General features: G+C 41.8%; 2 protein-coding genes across 3 annotated transcripts in view; one reads left to right on the forward strand and one right to left on the reverse strand.

Moving 5' to 3' along the window:
- ctbp1 (C-terminal binding protein 1) overlaps positions 1-23,228 on the reverse strand; it is a 207,229-nt gene that overhangs the window by 75,627 nt on the left and 108,374 nt on the right. The gene's annotated exons all lie outside the window — the stretch shown is intronic.
- klhl3 (kelch-like family member 3) lies at positions 997-23,228 on the forward strand. 2 transcript variants are annotated; one of them, XM_085789025.1, is made up of 15 exons: positions 997-1,115; positions 2,902-3,039; positions 4,864-4,970; positions 5,089-5,210; positions 7,877-8,039; positions 8,268-8,377; positions 11,071-11,187; positions 13,512-13,661; positions 13,959-14,076; positions 16,042-16,239; positions 19,049-19,150; positions 19,710-19,838; positions 20,870-21,010; positions 21,730-21,873; positions 23,137-23,228. In XM_085789025.1, exons 1-15 carry the CDS (start codon positions 1,066-1,068, stop codon positions 23,163-23,165), a joined length of 1,818 nt encoding a protein of 605 aa, XP_085645151.1. In that variant the 5' UTR covers positions 997-1,065; the 3' UTR covers positions 23,166-23,228. The 2 variants fall into 2 exon arrangements, with proteins under 2 accessions (XP_085645151.1, XP_085645150.1); XM_085789024.1 differs by having other exon boundaries at positions 1,063-1,115; positions 2,878-3,039.

Raw genomic sequence — 23,228 nt, forward strand, 5'->3', positions numbered from 1 at the left:
TTTTTATCATATGTTTATCAAGCTTTTGTATTGCATTGTACAATGTTAAATCATGTTAAACCATGTTTGTATTTATTATGTATGAACGGTTTTTGTACTTCACAAATGTATGCTCATTAGCTTAGAACTGTAGTCGGAGAATGCCACCCCACAAGCCCCTGGAGGATTTTTTTTTTTGGCATTTCTCCTTCACATTGTCTTGGATTTTATATGTTATATCTTTTTTAAACTTTTTGATATGTGAAATAAACAAACAAACTATGCATGTGACAAATAAAGAGTATTGAATCTTGAATCTTGAATCCTGTTGCAGAGGGCAGGATGGGTTGCTGTCAGTGTCTGGTAGTAAAACTTCAATAAAGGTGGATTTAAACTCAAACAAAAATCAAATGACACATTGGGGGGAAAATGTAAATGAAGCCCATTAAATAAAGTTTTTTTTCTTTTTTTTTTTTGCACCAGGTCAGTCAATAGCAGTGGTGGACCGTAGGAGTAAATTTACTTGAGTACTTATTTCTCTTACTTGAATACATTTCCAAGACAAATATTTTTACTTTTACTCGAGTTTTTCTAGGAAGGCTGAAAAGTACTTGTTACTTTCAGGTCTGCTCTTTTTTTTCTCTTTCTTTTCTAAAATACTATTGGACACAAGCTGTGTTTGTCAAATAAGGAAACCCTACATTTAGGAAAAATTATAGTAATTCATTGATGTGAAAAATAAGAAATTTACTCTTACTCTTACTTAAAGTACATTTAAAAGCATGTACTTTTGGATACTTTAAAAGCAAGTACTTTTTTACTCTTGCTCGAGTAACATGTCGACTGAGCTACTTTTACTTGTAACGGAGTAAATTTTGACCAGTAGTATTTGTAGGCTACTCTTACTAAAGTGCTGGGGTCGACTGAGTAACTCTGTCCATCTCTGGTCAATAGTCAGTTTCCTGCCAAGCTGCGTAATGTCTGTCTGACAAAAAAAGAAAAAAAAAAGAAAGAAAAAAAAAAGCAGCGGAGTGACCCCTCTCGCTCTCCGTCCCGGCCACAGAGGATCTTGGAGCGGCTCTCCTCATGCCTGCTGTGCTCCGCGGCTCCGGGAGGATGGACGGCGTCTCTTTGGGGTAAGTTGGCTCAGCCGGGTGGTGGTGGTGGTAGTAGTGGGGAGGAGGGGTGGGGGGAGGATTATATATTTTTTTTAGTACATCTGTGATTCTGTACTGCATGTGGTACATCTGTTAGGTAACATTTAGGCCACACGATCTGATCTTAATGACCATAAACCCAACATTAGTAAAGAGACTTTCAACGGCAAAACGAAGTCGAGCTAGCTTAAGTCAGCAGCTAGCAAGCAAGCAAGCATCGTCTGGTCTGGTCTGGTGCTAGTTCAAACCAAAAACTCCCAGTAAAACATTTTTTGGGGAAACTGCCACCAAGTCGTTATTGGGGAGATATTGATCTGGACCGCTGATGTGTGTACTGTTTATAACCTCGATATGAGCAATGATTCAAGGCGGCTAACGACCGCTGTCACAAGCTTATGATAGTTAAATGATTAGCAATGCTAAGAGCTAGCCCAGCCTGCTGACAGCAACAACTCAAAACAAACAAACACCATTTTACCCTAAACTCATCTTTTTTTTGGTTTTGAATACAGACAAATACACACTTTTCTCACTTTTTGGGTCTGTTTTTAGTGTTATTTAGTTTTCACGTCTCGTTCAAACTTGAAATAACAACAACAACAACAGTCTCATGGCTTCTCTGTGCTGCTGCTGCTGCTGCTGCTGCTGCTGCTGCATCATGATTTGTTCAAAGTGTTTGTTTTGTTGTGTGTGTGTCTGTGTGGAGACAATAATATGGGTCATCATTACGTGAGTCCGGATAAAATGAAGTAGAGCACATGCACGGTGACGTTTTCCACATTAAAAACCAATCAAATGTCCCATTAGTTGAGCTTTGGATAGTTGTCTCTTTTCTTTTTTCTTCTGTTTCCCTCCTCCTTTGACACCTGCTCTCAGCTCAGAGAAAACCACCTTAGGTTTAAGGTGTGACTTTGTTTGGATTATTCAATATTAGCCTAGATAATAAGGGAAATATTTGTAGTTCTTCCTCCTAACACTTTTTTCTAGGACCACAGTAGCCCCTGACTTAAAATATTAGGAGCGCAAGCAGAAAATTCAGGGGCGCACACCATAAATCGACCATAAATCGAATTTCTTTCCACTTCTTTTCATTCATGATCCTGACACACATTGGCCTGCCACCTGTAATGACAGATTACAGATACTTTGAGTCGCCACTTCTACATTTCACCAGTGTAAAAAGGCAAATTTACTGGTTGCACGTGCGCAAGTAGATGAAAAATTGACTTCCACTGTCTCAAAATTAGGGGCAGTCGGCATTTAGGGGCAGTCTGGAGCTCTGTATATGTCAGGGGAGGCTAACCACATAGGTTTTTCTTGGTGTCAACAAATCTCCCAAAATAAGAGGCTGTAACTACAAGATCATAATGTCATCAAAGGACATATACTAATGTCATTAATGTAAAGAACACACTGTGTTTCATGACAACCATAGCAGATTACTGTGAAGAACCAAGGATTATTACAGGAGGATGGTTCAATATAGTGTCACACAGGTGTTTGAAAATAGCAGACAGTGAAACAAATAAGGAGTATACAATGTGAAGTATACATTTACTAAACAGTCTTTTCTGTGGTGCAGCACGACGACAGCGACAAAACTCTACTTTCCCACTTGTGGAGGCTCCACTTTATTGTCCCCTGTCCCGTCCTCTTTCTTTCTTTTCTTCATAACCCTGGAGGTGAACCATGAAGTTCTCCGTCTAACCGTTGGGTCACCGTCTATTTTCCACTGATCCAGACACTGCCTCTCATGTCTCACCAGTCTGGTGGCCACGCCGGCCTCGCCGCGTCCCAACTGCACCACCACGGACTCGGAGGAGGACACGGTGAATGGAGGGATGCACACCTTCAACCAGACGCACATGAGGAAAGCTTTCCAGCTGATGAACGACCTGAGGAGGTAATGAAGCCATTTCACTTTGTTTGCAACTGTAAAGAAGAAGCTGTAGTCTGTCAGAAATAATGTATTAACCCAGGAGTCATCCGTTGTTCACCTGGTTTGTTTGGAAATGTCAGAACAGCAGTGAATTACTTCTGCCTGAAGAGGAACGGCTTCATTTTTAAACAGAAAGCTGGTGGTCTCCTCCTGCGTAGTTGTTGCTGGGGTTTTTTTTTTGTAGGTGCCGGCCTCAATTTGCTAAAAAAACCTCTTAGCTATCTAGAACATCTCAGTGATAAGCATCAGGTTTTAGAGTCTGTCCTTCGGAATAGAAAAGAAAGTGCTTCTTCGGGACCATTTTGTACCACAACCGCAAGCAGAAATCCATTTCAGATCAAAGAGATTTCAGGCAGCAGGACCCTGAACACACCACGATGCGAAGCTGTTGCAGAAGCAGGAGGCTGCGTTTCACAGTTTCCTTGGTTTCACTACTATGCTGCTGCTTAGAAACAGCACATACCATGTACTGAGGCGATGAGATGTGTTGACGGTCAACATTGTTAAAACATGATCAAATAGACCGTCCATTATTATTAGATAGGAGGACAGTTGGTAACTATATTGATTAATCATTAGGTTTTTTAGCCATTTGAAAATCATGTTGGGTGATTATCCCTTTTCATAGTTTTCTGTCATTTTAAAATTCAGTTGGAAAAACAAACGATGTAAATCAGGGGTGTCAAACATAAGGCCTGCGGGCCGAAACCGGCCTCCCAGAGGGTCCAACCCGGCCCACCGGATGGATTTGCCAAGTGTGAAAATCACATAAAAGACAGAAGAGGCGTAATATTGTTGAAATTGCAAGTATGTTTCTCAAGAAATTTAAGATTGCTCATAACATGTTTCGAAAAGGAGGGCTCATTTGCTCTAAAACAAAGGAAATATTTAGAGTTCTTGTTATTTATAGGTAATTATTCTATTATTTTACCGGTTTGGCCCCCTTCAGATGTACTTCACTTGTGCTGTATGTGGCCCCTGAAGTAACATGAGTTTGACACCCTGATGTAAATGGTCCTAGTTTCAGTTTTACAGTAAAGCTGAAATCTTCCCTCTATTCTGAGAAAGAAGGAAAAATGGAAAGATTGATACAACTAAACGTCAAGCAAGTCAGGTTGAAATTAATATGTGTAAATGATATTGAAACATTAAACTCCTAAATGGAACAAGTCCATGTATTCTCTTGGGAGTTGTTTTTGTATTTTTTGTATTTTATTTATTAACACCTTAATTGTCTTATTTTTACTGGCAGCTGCACATTTTCCTGGCTCCTGTAAACACCTTTTTTCTTCTCATAGCTTCATCATGAATATTAAAGCAGAAGTAAGCGGAATATTTGTGTTAATATAAGTCTTAAATAGTTATATCTTCCGACGGCAATCACTTATATAGAGTGTTTGGTCTGAAACACGGGTCTGTCAGTCACTCTGCTCTGCTGTAAGCCGAGGAGAAAACTTTCCTTGTATCCTACAACCTTTGTCCAATGAGGAGAGAGAACGGCATAAAGGGCCGGTCCTCTCTGTGTGTGCAGCCAAGGGATGCGCGTGAATGTGGTGATGTAGGGACGAGGGCGGGGACTGCTAACTCCATCGGCTGACAAGAAGTTAGCCAAAACCACAGGATCGCTTACTTCTGCTTTAATTGTCTTATTTTTACTGGCAGCTGCACATTTTCCTGGCTCCTGTAAACACTTTTGTTTTTCTTCTCATAGCTTCATCATGAATATTTAGATAATGCAGGAGTTTATATATTTCTTATTCATTGTCGATGTGTCTCCTCATCCTGCAGCAAAAAGATGCTGTGTGACGTCCAGCTGATCGCGGGCAACGTGGAGGTGCCAGCTCACAGGGTGGTCCTGGCGTCCTGCAGCCCCTACTTCTGTGCCATGTTCACAGGTAAAGATGTTTTATCATTACACTGACTGCTGCTGTGTGCATGTCATCATGTCTTATATATATATATATATATATATATATGTGTGTGTGTGTGTGTGTGTGTGTGTGTTTGTTGCAGGCGATATGAGCGAGAGCAAGGCCCATCAGGTGGAGATCAGAGAGGTGGACGGGCAGACGCTGAGAAAACTGGTCGATTACATTTACACGGCTGAGATCGAGGTGACGGAGGACAACGTCCAGGTGAGGGAGTGTGTTTGTGTTGCAGTGTTTATGGAGAGGAGGGGCGAGGGGGCAGGAAGTGAGAGTTGGTGAAAGAAACATTTCCTGTTTTTCCTTTTTCTTTTCAGTTTTTTTTTTTGTTCTTACTGGCATTTTGCTCTCTCTCGGAAGTCTTCAGTTTCGAACAACTAACATGTTCCCGCTGCCTCGGGGACCGGCGTTTCAAATCACAACTTCACTTCATCATTGTCACATTTTCTCTGCGTTTCACGGCGGCGCAGACGACGGTGAATCAAAGCAGCACTGAAAAGATCTGGCCTCACACAGTGTTAGTCACACAGTTACAGAACTTCCTTTTTGTTTCAGAAGGAAACGTCTTACTGCTGTTGTTGTCTTGACCTTTTTTCTGCACGTAGACCTTTTGTTTTGTTTTTCTCCTCCCCCTCCCCACCGGACTCGAGCACAAGTCGGAAAACTCACAAAAATATTTGGAATTTTTGGAAAAATGGCAAACGACTCGACTCAAAATTGTAAAAGAGGAAACAGCAGATGTTAACGCTCTTTTGCTTAACTATTGTTTCAAAAATACATACATGATATCGTGGTAATACAATACAAAGAAAATCGTCATTGTTATGTTGATATTTCAGGGTTAAATATATATAATTCACAGAACATTGGTGAAAATAAATGTGTTTATCTACGGAAAAAGTGACGCAACTAGTTGATAAATTGCTCTTTTTATTCATAATAAATGACTTTATATCAATGTCACTGTTTTTGTCTGTCACAAGGGGAGTCGTCCCTTAAGGCCTGTTCACTTTTTTTTAATTCTTTGGTTTTTCCAGTTTGGGCCAAAGTGAACCTGCCCCGAGGAGCAGATGTTTTACCACGAGCGCTGTAAGAGCTGGTTAATGGTTGTGAGTGAGCTGTGAGCTTTTGCTGTGAAAAAAAAAAAAGCACATGACTGGAGAGACCTTGTTTGTCTCCGTGGCATTAATTCTGGGTAACTTGCATGGCTCCTCGCTCGCTCGCTGCAGGGTTGAATAAATGCACCGGTCCAGGATCAAGCTGCAGGCTGGATACTTCCTCTCATTATTAGCACAGGAAGTGTGCATGGAGAGAGGCAGGAAATCCTCCCACTGTTAGCGGCGTGCCTGCCTGATTGGCTCCCACTGTAAATGTTTGGCGCGTGTGTTTTGACTAAGGGGCAACATTTTCTTTTTTAGAAAAGACAAGAGTTGCTCTAACTTTTAATTTCTCCACATAACGACGACCACAGAGCACTTTATTAGGGACACCTGAACACCTGCTTATCCTCACCGAGCGCCACACAGAGCTGAGGCTGTTTCAGATTCAGTGTGTGTGTTGCTCGTCGAGCCCTCGGGCCTCTCTCTCTGTCTCTCTCTGTCTCTGTCCCAGCTGCTGTAAGCATCATAGCTCCAGCGGGCCTCATGCTCCCTTTCGGAAAACATAAGCCTTCAGGGCAGCTGGAAAACTGAGGAGACAGTAACAATGCACACTCAGAAGATGAGTGAGTGTGCAGACAGACACTGTCTCACTGACCTAGTTAGGCTAATGTGTAGGGACGTATCAAAGGGTAGCTTTGTCTCTTAGCATCACAGTTTGAACAGTTTGCACCGCCGCTGCTGCTGCCTGCTCTGCTAACTGGTTCAGTAATAGACTTAATGACTGCAGGGCTGAGCACAAAGAGGCAGAATGACAAACCGTATGACGAGACAACCCCTCTAATAAGTAGCTGTATGGATCCATGTTTATGTGAAGTGGCAGCACTGAGAAATGACTGCTGCAGATGCTCAAGACCAGGAAGATACAAATTTTAGGTTTTATCCCAATGTATTTGTATTTATTTGATTATTCAGATGGGACAGTGCACATTGATGAACATACAAGTATGTTAATATGCCAGATTGTAGCAACAATGCTCATTTTCATCTGTAGTCCTATTTACATAAATACAGTTTAAGACAACACTACAATACATGTTGCAATGATAAGTCTGACACAGTATCTAGTGTTGTATCTGCAGGTATCAAAATGAAATGTGACGTGTTTTCAAGGGCTGATGTGTTGCTGTCTTAACTTTGGTGAGGACGGTTACTCAATGCCTCAAATAACAAAGAAAAGGAGCTGACATTCATATTGAAAAAGTCTAAACCAGATTTTTTCAGTGTTAGCTAATGGCACATATGTTTGGAAATATGTATACATAACAAAATACATAACAAAAATTTAAAAAGGTTTGGAAACTTACGGTAAAAATAGCTGTTAATCAATAGGTTAAATTGTATTTTTTGAATCTGGCCCGCTGAAGTAACAAGTTGATAGGTGCAGAGATTTATTGTCGGCTTGTTTATTACTTGTCTGGACCGATAGCTGGTTGATAGATACTTGCCTAGCTTGTTAATCGATGAGTAAATCAACTGATTTATCAGTAAGGTCGTCAAAGTAATGAGTTGATTACACAACTAACAGCTATCCAGACCTAAATCCTTGGCTGTGGGTGATAAATAACTGTGCTCTAGCATTTTATATTAACACTTTGGGCTGATTTGAATATGTAAGAAGACCCAGATCTCTTCTCTGTGTGTTCCTCTGATAATTAAATCCAGTTGGAGTTTTTTATTATTTTAATTGACTCTGTGCGTCTTGTGTCGTCTTTGCAGGTTCTCCTCCCGGCAGCGAGCCTCCTCCAGCTGATGGACGTTCGTCAGGTTTGCTGCGAGTTCCTGCAGTCTCAGCTTCACCCCACCAACTGTCTGGGCATCAGAGCCTTCGCTGACCTGCACACATGCACGCAGCTTCTCAACCAGGCCCACGCGTACGCTGGTAAGTTCACACCACGAATCCTGACTCATCTTTGTTTTTATGTCTTGTTTCGGTAGGTGGTGGTGGTGGTTGTGGTGGTTTTTATGTAACAGTTTCACCAGCCCTGACGGAGGAAAAACAATTTTAAAAAAAGCTGAAATCTTTGGAAACCTGCCATCTGCTCAGCCTGTTGGGTAAAATGTTGAGTGGCGTTGTGTGTGTGTAACGCTGCGTGTTTGTGTCTCTCAGAGCAGCATTTCACAGACGTGGTGCAGGGGGAGGAGTTCCTGGGCCTCACTCTGCAGCAAGTGTGCAGCCTCATCGCCAGCGATAAACTCACCGTCTCCACCGAGGAGAAGGTCAGACGGCGAGACGCAGACACACACACACACACAACACAACACACACAACTTATCACCAAAGTTTTATCTCTTGTTGCTAATAGGGGACACAAAATATCAGAAATAAGAACTTCTGATAGTTTGAAGATGACATAAGTGCTGATAGGGGTGGGAACCTTTTACTTTCTCACGACATTCGATTCTGACTTTTGGGGCTACGATTCGATTCAAAATTGATTTTCGATTCAAAACGATTTGATTCCTAATGATTTCTGCTTCAGTCTATCGGTGTGCAAAGGATCCTCATGATCTACTCCAGTCTGCTTTGCAAGACAGAATGACTAAAGTGTCTTTTTCACATTTATTGAGTTTTAAACATTTATCCATGCTTAGATTGAATTGTTGAAACTGTTGCATAAAAGCAATATCACATATTGCTTAAGTAACAAAATTAAAAGTGCCTCTTTAAAAAATAGTGCAGTTAAACAGCTGCCTTTTAAATTCTAAGGAAATGGAGTCCGACAGCCAGCAGATTTGTTTCATTTTTTTATTTTTTAAAACCGATTTTGGGGCATTTTGTATCGATTCTGAATCGTATTAAATGAGAATTGCGATTCTTATGTGAATCGATTTTTTGGCACACCCCTATTAAGCGCTCTCCCCGCTGTCTGAAAAACTAAAAAAACTCTCTGGGACAGCGCTAGTGGGAGCGGAGAAAGATCTGGAGCTGCACTAGAGGCAGACGTCCTCGTCACGCCCGCTGTGTTTAGATTACAGCCGACGTATTCCAGAGGAAGGCATCTCTGTCAACAGGAGGATTCAGAGGGAGCATCTGTGTGTCATCCTGCTGTCATGGCAGCAGCAGTCAAGGTGACTGCTGGTTCAGTCAAACGGAGACACACAGGGAGACAGTACACCGTCATCCTGTCACTGTCAAACTGGTGATACAGCAAGTAACCACAGAAATGTCTGCTAATTTACCGGCTGGGGAATCAACATAAAAAAAAACATGCATAGTAAAGTGCAACGGATCGTTTTAGCTTTTATTTTTAAACTAGTGGCGTGCATCTTCACTGGCCCAACAATTCAATTTGATTACGATTCAGTACGATTTGATTATACGATGCATTTCGATGCATCATATCCTCAATTTTCTATGTGGCCACACAATACTTTTTCATTAATTTACATAAATAGTCAGATAAATATGATAACTTTTTATTTACACAAAATAAAATAGAAAATATCATTTAAATGCATTTCCACAATACACCAGCTTCCTTGGAGTCTGAACACACAAAGAAAAAGAAGAGGCATAGAGCCTAATTAAAGGTGCACTTTCTCATTTATCTATAATTATTGATATGAATGGTCTTAAAAAGGTCTTAAAAAGTCTTAAATTTAACTTGAAGAAACCTGTAGGAACCCTGTCAAACAAAACCTAAGTCTTGGCATTGTGCTTTAAAATAACCGTCTCTATATGTGAACAACATCATCAAACTTGAATGAATTATTTGAATTTAATAGTCTTTTATGTGACATAACTGCATCGATTCAGAATCGTCCCATTAAGAATCTCGATGCATCTTTTCCACGCACCTGTTTCAAAGAGGTGGGATTGTTTAACTTTTGCTGTCGTGTTTTCTCTGCGATGCTTTCCGAGGACGTGGGAAAACTTCCTGTCGTTTCATCGTGGGAACTTCTTTCACACATTCAAAGATGGTTGCCCCAAATGCAAACTTCACAGTCAGGCTCATGCAGCTCGACTGATTCATTTCACAGTTAAATCAAACTCAAACTTAATGCCGTTTTGCCACCGCATGTTTATTTTTAATGCAGTAACAGATCCTGATATTGACATTTCAGAATTACAACTCTGAGGTTGAGGTGAACTAGTCACATCCTCTTGATTACAGTTTGTGTGGCGTGATGTGAAGTCAGCTCAGCTGCACACACTGTGGTTTTGTCAGCACATATCCAGCAGACGTAGCATAAATATTTATTACAGCGTCATTGTGTTGTGGATCGTATTACAATATTTTGCAGGCTGTGTAAATCTGAATTATATAGAAAGCTCGTCCTGTACATCGGTAGAGAGGTGGCGCTTGTACTTTATAGAGGTCGGACGCTTTGAACCTTGGAGGAGCAGCAAGTCGAGTACTGACTCTCCTCATTAACATCCCTTTGTGCACAACAGGAGCGACACTCAGCCCCTCGTCTGCTCCACAGGTCGACAGGAAATGATCGTGTGTGATGTGAATGTGTGTAAATCAGTGAATTTGAATCAACACATCATTGACTGGGTGTGGTGCCTTTAACCCCAATCCTGTTTTGGACAGAAAGCGGTTTAAAACTAAACAAAAGGAGTGAAGTACGGGCAGTTAAAACAGGTATTTCACTATGAAAGGACACAGTATCTACGGCTAAAACGTTCACACTCAGGATGTCTGAAAGCTCCAGACAAGAGTATTTTGTAAATCGTTGAACTCCCCCTCCTCACTTCTTTTCAACGTCAGAAAACCTGAAAACACGCCCCTCATCATGCAGCGATTGAGACGAACGTTCAGCCGTAATTCAAGTGTAAAACCTGAATGACTGTGTTTCTAGGTCGAAGAAAATGACAATTCACTCTCTCTCGGTCTGTCTCTCGTCATTTATTTATGTATATTTCCCTGTTCTGCTCTCTGACTCTGCTCTCCGTCTCTCCCCAGGTGTTCGAGGCGATGATATCTTGGATCAAGCACGATAAGCCGGCTCGTCTGGAGTACATGCCCAAACTGATGGAGCATGTCAGACTTCCACTGCTGTCCAGGGATTACCTGGTACAGGTAAAAGAAATCCTGTCCTCTGCTCTGCTTTTACTGAATTCTTATCCACTCATACTGCACCAGTGTTATTGTTCATGTTACTCACATAGATAAAATGAATTATAAATAAATTAGAATAAGATGAGCAACACCAGACATGTGTGTGTGTCAGTGTGGGTCATCCAGATCAAAGTCTGTCTGGAAATACTTCATGGGGTGAAGGTTTGGATATGTTTTGTGACTGAACAAAGAAGCTGCTTCAGTTAAAAAGACTTTACAAACAAATTTAACAGTAAAACATTAAGTTGTTTTACCTTCAACATCTTTAGATATGGTCGGTGCTCTTCACCGATGTCCTTCAGCTGATTTAAGAAAGTGTGTAAAGAAGAAATAATTTCATCAGTTCAAATCATCAAAGTGTCTTAAAGAGGAACTATGCAAGAGTTTTACCTTTATTAAAGGAATAGTTCACCAAAAACTGAAATTCTATCATTATTGACTCACCATTCATGATGATGAATACTCCGGAGTAGTTTTTTATTCCTCAAAGTGCATCTGGAGACCCGGGAGGCCGGTTCGTAGTCCAACGAAAACTTTATATGATAGTCAATATGTGCCTGACACAAAAACATCCATAAAACTACACAAAAACATTGTAATATTCCTCCACACTGCTCGTCCACTGCGATCCAAGTGTCCTGAAGGGAGATAGCCCAGAGTTTACTGGAAATTATGTCATTTAGGACATTTTTACAGCTTGAACAGTCGTGGATTGAATTTGCCTGGTGCGACGCATGCGGACGTGACTGGACTTGCCTCAATGACATCGTTTCGGGTGAACTCTGGACTATCTCCCTTCAGGACACTTGGATTGCAGTGGTCGAGCAGTGTGGAGGAATATTAAATGGTTTTTGTGTAGTTTTATGGAGTTTTTGTGTCGGGCCCTATTGCTCTCATATAAAGTTTTCGTTGGACTACGAATCGGCCTCCCGGGTCTCCAGATGCACTTTGAGGAATAAAAAACTCCTACCTGAGTACCTCAGCATGAGGGTGAGTCAGTAATGACTGAATTTCACTTTTTTGGTGAACTATTCCTTTAAATTTTGACTACTGATTTATTAAACAGCTTCTGAGTAATTATGACGGTTAAATGATTTGTTACGGGCAGAATGGAGGCTCTCTGTCTTCCACCTCTCATCTCTTGGCTGGGTAGTTGTTGATATGAAACTGGTTCTTCTGTACATCAGGTTATCATATCAGACATTTTTCTCAGCTCTATTTTTCTGTTCCTAATGTCAATAAATCGTTTGGTAGAAGATCTTTTATGTTTAAAGCACCAGCAGATTGGAATAACCTTCCTGCTAATATCAGATCCAGTTCCTCTTTTGGTATCTTCCAGCTCTGTGTTCTCGCCTCATGGTGACCTGCTCCTGTTTTCATTGAAGATGCATGTTCTTTTTGATTTGGTGAATTGATCGTAATCATTATATACTGTTATCTCAGTCTCAGTGTTGGCCATTGTGGCCTTCTTACGGTTGTATTGTTTCAATGTTGTTATGTTAACTCTGCCCTACAAAGGCAAAGTGCAGTATCTGCTTTTTTTCTTTTTTCTTTTGACCGATCAAAAGTGTGGCATATTCTCTTCAATCTGGTAGAATTTGATATTGGTACTGCTAAAATTTCCAGAGTTATTGGGCTTTTTATTTTGCTGTCTATCCAAAAAAGCACTGTGAAACCAAGGCGTAAAGTGTAGTATCTGCAAAGAGTAACTGTACTCCCTACATTTACTCTATAATTCCACTGTAGTAAAACCAAGGCAAAGGGCCGTATCTGTACCAAAACCAAGGCAAAAGTGCAGTATCTGCAAAGAGTACTATTCTCCCTACATTTACTCTATAATTCCACTGGAGTAAAACCAAGGCAAAGTGCAGTATCTGCCATAAAATGGTCAGAAAGACAAACTACAAAATACATTTAATTCAGTCCACCTTTATCTAATCAATTATAGACTTGGTAGTTATTCATAATTTGATGCTTAAACCTGACAATAAAAAACACAAAAAGCTGTTTTTCTTAGTTTGGCAGTTTTACAGATAGTGCACTTGCCTTTTATAGGGCAGAACTGTGGTTTGTCCTTTGTTTGTTTTATTGTCGTGGACAGTTTTTTTGTTGTTGGTTTGTTCTGTTCTGTATTGTTGAGAACATGTTTGTACGATGAGTTCAAGATCATTCATCTCAAGGGTTGTATCCAAATAAAGACATTTCAAACACGTATATTATTTAGCTCTGATGTTTGGTAAATGAAATAATAATTATAATGTGTCTGCAACGTGTCGCTGTTTCAGATCGTGGAGGAAGAGGCCTTGATAAAGAACAACAACACCTGTAAAGATTTCCTCATAGAAGCAATGAAGTATCACCTGCTGCCGGCCGACCAGCGCCACCTCATCAAGACGGACAGGACGCGGCCGAGGACGCCGATCAGCATCCCCAAGGTCAACACACACACACACACACACACACACACACACACACACACACACACACACACACACACACACACACACACACACACACACACACACAAACACACACAAACATCTCACAGGCCGTTTGCCGGCAGACAGGACGCCAGCTCACAGTCATCAATTATAGTTTCTGCTCTTTGTAAACACACTGAAGTGATTCAGCTGTCTCACCTTGACTCTGTGTGTGTACGTGTATGTGTGTGTGTGTGTGTGTGTGTGTGTGTGTGTGTGTGTGTGTGTGTGTGTGTGTGTGTACATGTGCAGGTGATGATTGTAGTTGGTGGTCAGGCTCCGAAGGCGATCCGCAGCGTGGAGTGTTACGACTTCCAGGAGGATCGCTGGTACCAAGTAGCCGAGCTTCCTTCAAGACGCTGCCGGGCAGGTCAGTCAGTGTGTGTGTTGTAGGAGGAGAAGGAGAAGAAGCTGTTTCATGCTGACGGATGGTGATGACTTTGCAGTTAAAGGGATAGTTCAACATCTTGGCAAATTGGCCCATTGCCATAATCGCTATAGTCATAGCAGTAGGTTCGTTACCTTTAAAGCAGAAGTAAGCGATCCGGTCGTTTTCGCTAATGCTGCGTTCGAGGCAGGCTTTTGAAATCGTAAATTACAGCTTCAAGTCACAACTTACGACTTTGTAGCGTTCCAGGCAACCCACTCGTGTTTTTCCGACCTGTTTTACCTGTGAAAGTCACTATAACGGCCACTCGTAACTTCCGACCCGTGAACTCGTACCAGATCAAACTGGTACAACTTAACAGGACGGAAAAACACGAGTCTACGAGTTTCCTTGAACGCACCATAACAGTCCTCGTCCCTACGTCGCCACATTCACGGCGTCCCTTGGCTGCACACACAGCCCTGCATGCCGTTCTCTCTCCTCATTGGATAAAAACTGTAGGATACGATAAATGTTTTCTCCTCGACTCAGAGCAGAGCAGAGGGACTGGGAGACCCGTGTTTCAGTCCAAACACTCTATGTAAGTGATTGCTGTCGGAAGATATAACTATTTAAGACTTATATTAACACAAATATATCACTTACTTCTGCTTTAATTGTCGGTGCAAGCGGCGGAGCAGAGCCGTGAGCTGCTCAGAGCTACGCTACGGAGACTCATGGGATTTCTTGGTTTCCCTCATCAAACATCAAATGCACAATCCAACGCTCTGGTGGACAAGTTGTGACCTGCACATTCACCACGCTATGAGATAATAACAGAACGTTACCAGTCAGAGTTGTTTTAGAGGTAAATGCAGAGACTGTTTGCTGAAAAACTGTCCCTGAAGGCAACGCGCATCAGTGGTTTTGTATGAATTTCTCTCTAAAACAACTCTGTCTGGTAACGTTCTGTTATTATCTCGTAGCGTGGTGAATGTGCAGGTCACAACTTGTCCACCAGAGTGTTTTGGAGTTGTTGGATTGTGTATTTGATGAGTTTGATCAGAAACAAAGAAATCCCATGAGCCTCCGTAGTGTAGCTCTGAGCAGCTCACAGCTCTGCTCCGCCGTTCTAAAAATAGCTTGCACCGACAAATAAAGGTAACGAACCTACTGCTATGACTATAGCGATTATGGCAATGGGCTAATTTGCCAAAATGTTGAACTATCCCTTTAAGAAACATCAGACAGTAAAACCTGGAAAATGGTTGACCTATTTTGTTGTTCTACAAGAAATTTGTCATAATTTCTAAGCATGAGATTACATAGACTGCACACCTCTAAATCAAAATAATAGGGGTGAAAGAAGAATAAGCATAGTAAAAAACTGTTTAAATTTACAACTGTCGAAAAGTACACTTTCCAAAGGAATGAATGGGATGAGGGATGTATTAGTGTATAGCGTGATGACATGTCTGGCAGACTGTAGCACTTTGAAAATGTCCTGGAAAATGATTTCAAGAAGAGAGTGGCATCCCTGATGAGGGTTTTCTCTCCCGCAGCTGCAGTCTCCTCTGCCGAGTGACAGATAGAGGAGCAGCAGAGAGTTGTGGGCAGGGTTTAAAAACAAAAACAACATGATACATTTGTCATAATTTCTAAGCATGTAAGAGATTCTTTCATAAGTTAGAGCCATAGACAGTGCATCTGTAAATCAGACTTTTGGGAGAGAGAAGAATAAACATAGAAACAAACTGATTAAATGTACAAAATAAGGTGCCATTGTCAAAAAGAACACTTCTCCAAAGCATGAATGAATTAGTGTATGGCGTAAAGTCTGAAGCCCACAAGTGTCCAGATTTTAAGGTTGTACCAGGAATAGAAAACCTCCATGAACACGTTTGAACACACTGTGCTGCAGTCTTTTTTTATAAAATAATCCATTTAATCCTTTTCTGCTGCCTCCAGGCGTTGTTTCCATGGCGGGCCGTGTTTACGCCGTCGGCGGGTTCAACAGTTCGCTGCGGGAGCGGACGGTGGATATGTACGACGGAGTGAGAGACCAGTGGAGCGCGGTGGCGAGTATGCAGGAGAGACGCAGCACGCTGGGAGCCGCCGTGTTGGGGGATCTGCTGTACGCTGTGGGCGGCTTCAACGGAAGTATAGGTACAGACTGAGACACACAGCTGCATGCACACAAGTGAAGATATAATATAATATAATATAATATATAAGTAGCTGATCAGCACTTTGGTCAAAGAGTCGCTGTGTGTGCACATCTGGAAAACATTTAAAGGGAAACTTCGTTATTTTTCAACCTGGGCCCTGTTTTCATATGTTTTTCTGTATATGTGAGTGATGGATAATACTTTTATTGAGGTGGCTCCAGTATTGAGCCGGGCAGGCAGCCTGCAGCCCAGCTAACACTCTTCAACCGGGCAAGTGGCTCCCGTCAAAGTTCGCCCTATAAACGTGCATTTATTCACACTGACAGGCTCAGATAGTTACAATGAGTGTCCCACAACATACTAGAAAGGAGAAATGAACGTATGTCTCTACCTTTAGCGCGTCTCTTCTTTGACTGGCAGTAGTCATCCCGGTCAAAGTGGTCACAGCAGACCCTGTGGTCGGCACGGCGACGGCGCAGTGCATCGACAGGAGTGTCAGCATCCATTTGTAGCACAGCTAGCCAGAACTTGTGAAAGCTCTGTGAAAGCTGCGCGAAGAGCAGCCCAACATTTTGTTGCTACAATTTAGAAATGCTCCGGTCGTCTCTCTTCACCTCAGTCAGGTAACAGTATTTCTCACCGAGTTAATCCGAGATTTCAGAACGAGATTTGGACACAGATCACAACAAACAGCGACCTCAGGCTAAAGTTAGAGACTATTACGTTCATTTCTCCTTTCTAGTGTGTTGTTGGACACTCATTGTAACTATCTGAGCCTGTTGGTGTGAAAAAAAATGCCCGTTTATAGGGCGAACTTTGACGGGAGCCACTTGCCCGGTTGAAGAGCGTTAGCTGGGCTGCAGGCTGCCTGCCCGGCTCAATACTGCAGCGACCTCAATAAAAGTATTGTCCATCACTCACGTATACAGAAAAACATATGAAAACAGGGCCCAGCTTGAAAAAAAACAAAGTTTCCCTTTAATCTTGAAAAGTACAAATGGAAATGGGAACATTTCTTTCCTCACTTGTTATATCAGGATGATGTAACCCATAATAATAATAATAATAGTAATAATTAATACAAATATATAAATTAAAGTAATGAACTTAGACCTTATTAGGTTATGTGTTACACTGGCTGCCGTTCAGGCTTTGATCACATGACCTGGTGAAGTAGCTGCACTAAAAAGAGTCTCACTGTGACATTGTGATTGTGACATTGATTGTTCCCCTCCGGGTGTGTTTGAACACACACACACACACGCAGAAATAGACCAATAGACCTCATCATCTCAAAATAGGCCAGATGAGATTTTTTCCAGATGTTGAAAGAACTGTAAAATTACAAAAATCTGTGACTGGCTGCAGGAAAACAATGTGACATGAAGCGATTTTTCATGGTCTGTTCCGGTGTGATGAGGACAAATGACTGAAAATATACAAATTCAGTCCAGACGAGGAGATGGAGGATAAATTTATTAAATATGAAATAATCCCTGGATTTAATTATTTCTCCTCAGCTCCACAGGATATGTTTACTGACCAATAATTTATGCGGTTAAAACAGAAATATGAACATTTTTACAATTTTTTTATTTGCGAATGTAATCATGTTTATTGATTTTGAGGAAAAGAAATACTGGAACAAACAGAGAAAGGGCTGATTATATATTAATAATACCTACCGTATATCGCTAAGATTAAAAACTAAATTAAAACAGAATAGTCGAAAATATGATTTTACAGTGATGAAGTTTAGCGTTGGTGTTAGCAGGTACATTGTGTAGGAATTACTCCCATCTAGCGTTGCGGTTGTATATCGCAAGCAACTCAATCATATTTTTCATGCTGCATTCACGTGAAATTGGGCAGACGGCAGACGGACGACAGCCGCTGCAGGTAACGGCATAAACAACCCTTTATGTAAACAAGTGGTCCGTCAGCACGAGGCAAAACAATACACCTGACGATATGTTGTCATGGTGATATCGTATTGTTTACCTGACCCACGTTTTACCGGCTTTCTCTGGACTTCTGTGACTAAAATGACATCTGGTTTGTTAGCGACGGCCGTCTGTTTCCTACCGTCACGCTGCCACTGAACGTAAAAACATGGCGACACGACAACATGGCAGCCAGCACCGAGCTTACCCGCTCCATGTAGATATTAATGATATGAACGGCTAATTCAGAGCTACAAGGAACACTTCAGTTTGTTGATGGGGGTGATTACTGATGAATGAAAAACAGACTTTTGAACCAAATAATCGATTTTCGCGAATAGATAACAGGAGAACTTACACAATGCCGCCTTAAAACATGAACGTGAAAGAAACAAAGTGTTGTATTAACAAATGTTAAAGAAAATAGGATGAATTTAAGATGATTGTAACTGTGTATATTCACATAAATACACACAAAACACACATTTGGTCAATAAAAGTCTTGTATAAATTAGATGTAGATCAATAAAGACCCCGATGTTGTTTCCCCCGACCAGTTCTTAGAAACAAATTTCCTCATCTGACTCAGCATCATTACTCGCTCTCTCGCTTGTCAACACCTGAGGCTGAGCAGATGTAATCGCTTGCGGTGGCACAACCGTCGACTCTACTCCGGTGTTAACAGTAAACGCCAGAGACAGGGGGAGAGACGCCATTTTCCTTATCTCTCCTCTCTTAACACATCGACTACTACCAGCTGGATGCAGAATGTCTCACATGCCCACACACACCCGTCGTCTTTTTCTCACCTTATTCTGTCTCTTTTTTTGTGTGTGTGTGTCTCTCTCTCTCTCTCCTGTCCAGGTCTGTCGACAGTAGAAGCCTACAATTATAAAACTAACGAGTGGATGTACGTGGCCTCCATGAACACGCGGCGCAGCAGCGTGGGCGTCGGGGTGGTTGATGGTACGTAGGTGTGAAGTGTTCGATCGATCGTGTCAGACGTGTAGTTTTTTATAAACGACTACAAATACAAAACACAGACACAGTCGCTGACTTCTCTTAATCTTAATAATTTTTTTAACCCTTTACTGGGTGTGTCATGAGTGTGTGCGTACATGTCAACTGTCATTTATGTATTTTATGTACCGTATTTTCCACACTATAAGGCGCACCGGATTATAAGACGCACCTTCAATGAATGGCCTATTTTAGAACTGTTTTCATACATATATAGGGCGCACCGGATTATAAGGCGCATAGAATAGAAGATACTGCAGTCAAACTGGGGTTACGTTATGCATCCGCTAGATGGAGCTGAGTATGAATCAACCAATTAACCAATTGATCCATATATAAGGCGCACTGACGTTTTTTGAGAAAATTAAAGGCTTTTAAGTGCGCCTTATAGTGCGGAAAATACGGTATATAAAGGCAGCTTTTACCATGCACTGAGTCCACAACAAATTTCCCCTGTGGGACATTAAAGTTTATTCCATTCTATTCTACTCTACTGGTTGTGTAGGTAAGCTGTATGCAGTCGGAGGCTACGACGGAGCGTCTCGCCAGTGTCTCAGCACCGTGGAGGAGTACGACCCCGTCGCTGATCAGTGGTGCTACGTGGCTGACATGAGCACGCGGCGCAGCGGAGCAGGTACACACACACACACACACTTATTTTATCTTTAGCAGTGTTTCTACAAACGAGGGGGAGGAGATCATCATTTTAAATGTGTACTTGTGTTGGAGTAGATTATGCAGTACTGTGATTTTAATACTAACAGTTTCAGTGTTTGGAGCATCAGCACCACCTGGTGGACGGTGTCTGTAACTGCACACACAATAATCTGACACAGAAAACAACTATTGGTGAACAAAACAGTGTTTTAAGCGCTGCAGTCGACTTCAGCCAAACCCTTAACGGGATAGTTCACCCAAAATTCAAATCTCACTCATTTTCTACTCGCCCTCATGTCGACTAAGGGCTGGGAGAAGTTTCAGAGTCCTCCGTGCCTTCTCTGAGTTACAGCGGGGCTCCGTGCAGCACTGCATGTCCATATGACGGTAGCGAACGGGGCTCAATTGTAATTCGTCCAAAAAGACACACCAAAAAACATCCAAATACCTCCATAGTGCTCGTCTGTAATGTCCCTCTTGTATTGAAGCCCCAACATGAGATATTGTTCCGAAAAAAATTAAATAAGTCTATATTTTAAGCTTGTTTGTAGCGGAAGCTCCCAGTGTCTCAGTTCACTGCTTTGCCTGTGTCTGTGCAAATCGCGACACCAGCGGAGCAGTAAACTGAGACACTGGGAGCTTTTGGCCGAACAAAAGTGAGCACCGTTCGCTACCGTCATATGGCAGTGCAGTGTTGCGCCGAGCACCCTTGTAACTCCAAAAAGTTTGAAATTTGAGTTTTGGGTGAACTATCCCTTTAATTATAGATATAGATTTATCACGTAGTCCACCATATCTTTAACTGAGTAGTGTTTAAAAGGTGAAGATGGTGGTGCTCAGTTTGACAATATGAATAAAATTAGCCTTTAAAAGTCAAAGGAAGAGCACAACCTTTCTGTTTTGACTATTAAAATGTATTTTGACAACACTACAGCTTCATCTTCTACCACTGCTGCTGCCTCATCTGTGTTCATACTAGTGCTTTGTGGTTTTTCGGTTTCCGTCCAGGTGTGGGTGTGTTGTGCGGTCAGCTGTACGCAGCAGGAGGACACGACGGACCGCTAGTGAGGAAGAGTGTCGAGGTTTACGACCCACAGACCAACTCCTGGAGGCTGGTGTGTGACATGAACATGTGCAGACGAAACGCAGGTCAGATGAAAACACATTTATACTGTTTAAAGGTTGAGCAAAGATTTTAAATGTTAAAGGGATATTGCCATAATCCCTATAGTCATAGCAGTAGGTTCGTTACCTTTAATTGTCGGTCCAAGCTATTTTCAGAACGGTGGAGCAGAGCCGCGAGCTGCTCAGAGCTACGCTACGGAGGCTCATGGGATTTCTTGGTTTCCCTCATCAAACTCATCAAATACATAATCCAACAACTCCAAAACGCTCTGGTGGACAAGTTGTGACCTGCACATTCACCACGCTATGAGATAATAACACAACGTTACCAGACAGAGTTGTTTTCAAGGTAAATTCAGAGACTGCTTGCTGAAAAACTGTCCCTGAAGGCAACGTGCATCAGTGGTTTTGCATGAATTTCCCTCTAAAACAACTCTGTCTGGTAACGTTCTGTTATTATCTCATAGCGTGGTGAATGTGCAGGTCACAACTTGTCCACCAGAGCGTTTTGGAGTTGTTGGATTGTGTATTTGATGTTTGATGAGGGAAACCAAGAAATCCCATGAGCCTCCGTAGCGTAGCTCTGAGCAGCTCGCGGCTCTGCTCCGCCGTTCTAAAAGCAGCTTGCACCGACAAATAAAGGTAACGAACCTACTGCTGTGACTATAGCGATTATGGCAATGGGCCAGTTTGCCAAAATGTTGAACTATGCCTTTAAACTCTCCTCTCTCCTCCTCCTCAAGGTGTGTGTGCCATTAACGGACTGCTGTATGTGATCGGAGGAGACGACGGCTCCTGTAACCTCTCCTCTGTCGAGTTTTACAACCCGGCCACAGACAAGTGGAGCCTCATCCCCACCAACATGAGCAACGGCCGCAGCTACGCCGGTACGCCCCGACTCATCACACCGATGTAACATGACGGTGTTCTAGGGAGGTCACGGTTACCTGTTTTCACAATCAATCGTGGTATTAAAACGCCACAATTAATGAATTAATCGTAAAGGTTCCTAGATACCTTTCGCTTTCCAAAAAAGATTGTGTCGCCGTTTTTTTTGCAACTTGTGCGGAACGAAAACAAAGTTGCACAACAACAGCATCTAACTTTGTTTCCCCTCTGTGCGAGTTGCAAAAGTAAAGGTAAATGCACAGATACTGGGTTGAATTACATTAATTAATCAATTTACCTAATGTAACACTGAATTTGTAGGAATTTAAATGTTAGCGTATCATTAAAATAAACTTCTGTTGTAGATGACAATTAATGACTTGAATATTTCAAACATTTCCCCTGGAGGATTAATAATTGGTCCTATATTAATATATACCTCAAATATTTTGTGCATATAATTCGTAATGTAATTGTATTTTGAACTAGATTTGATTTTATACATTCATAGTGTTGTAAAATTAATTAATGCATAATAATAATAAAACGTAATACCGTGATTATTTCTTTGACAATAATCGACATCCCTACAGTGTTCACATCTTAGCTCAGGGTTCCCACGCGTCCTGGAAAACCTGGAAAATGGTTGACCAATTTTCCAGTCATGGAAAACACATGGGAATTGAGAAAAATAGTCAAATGTCCTGGAAAAGCTTTGAGTTGTCCTGGAAAATTATTTATCACATCATGACACCAGCTGCCAGAGCTCAGTTTGACTTTTTCAGACCCCACCACGGATTTCTTTCCCAATCCTAGCGAGAAAACTATGGACATTGAGTTGATGAGTGTTTCCAGTATTGGACCTGTTGTCTTCTCTGAGGAAGGACAGATAGATAGTGACAGAGAACTGTTGTAGGTGTGGTTTAAAAACAAAAACAACATGTTTTTGCATTATTCTATGATAAAATTGTTTTAATTTCTAAGCATGTAAGATATTACGGTATGTCATAGATAAGTTGGAGCCATAGACTGCACATCTTTAAATCAGACTTCTGGGAGAGAGAATAAGAGAGATTAAATGTACAAAATAAGCTACAACTTTCGAAAAGACTTCTCCAAAGCATGAATGGGACGGAGGATGTGTTAGCATGATGTCCGTCATACTTTAGCAGCTGAAAATGTCCTGGAAAAGTGCTGGAAAATGATTTCAAGAAAAGAGTGGGAACCCTGCTTACCTGTGTCGTGTGTTGTCTCTCCTCCAGGAGTTGCCGTGATCGACAAGCCACTATGACCACGGTCGTCTCGCAAGCACGAGCGCAGCAGCAGCTTCATCAGCAGCAGCAGCAGCAGCAGC

Source organism: Trachurus japonicus, chromosome 10 (genome assembly GCF_045865225.1).
Source record: "Trachurus japonicus isolate A0001 chromosome 10, Traja_1.0".
In the NCBI taxonomy this organism is placed as follows: Eukaryota; Metazoa; Chordata; class Actinopteri; order Carangiformes; family Carangidae; genus Trachurus; species Trachurus japonicus.

What these genes read in the sequence shown, in the direction of transcription:
- klhl3 (XM_085789024.1), top strand. Translation starts at nt 1,066, where the DNA reads ATGCCTGCTGTGCTCCGCGGCTCCGGGAGGATGGACGGCGTCTCTTTG. An exon ending in ATGGACGGCGTCTCTTTGGG is followed by an intron (nt 1,116 to 2,877) that starts GTAAGTTGGCTC and finishes CCACTGATCCAG; the next exon opens with ACACTGCCTCTCATGTCTCA. An exon ending in CAACGGCCGCAGCTACGCCG is followed by an intron (nt 21,874 to 23,136) that starts GTACGCCCCGAC and finishes TCTCTCCTCCAG; the next exon opens with GAGTTGCCGTGATCGACAAG.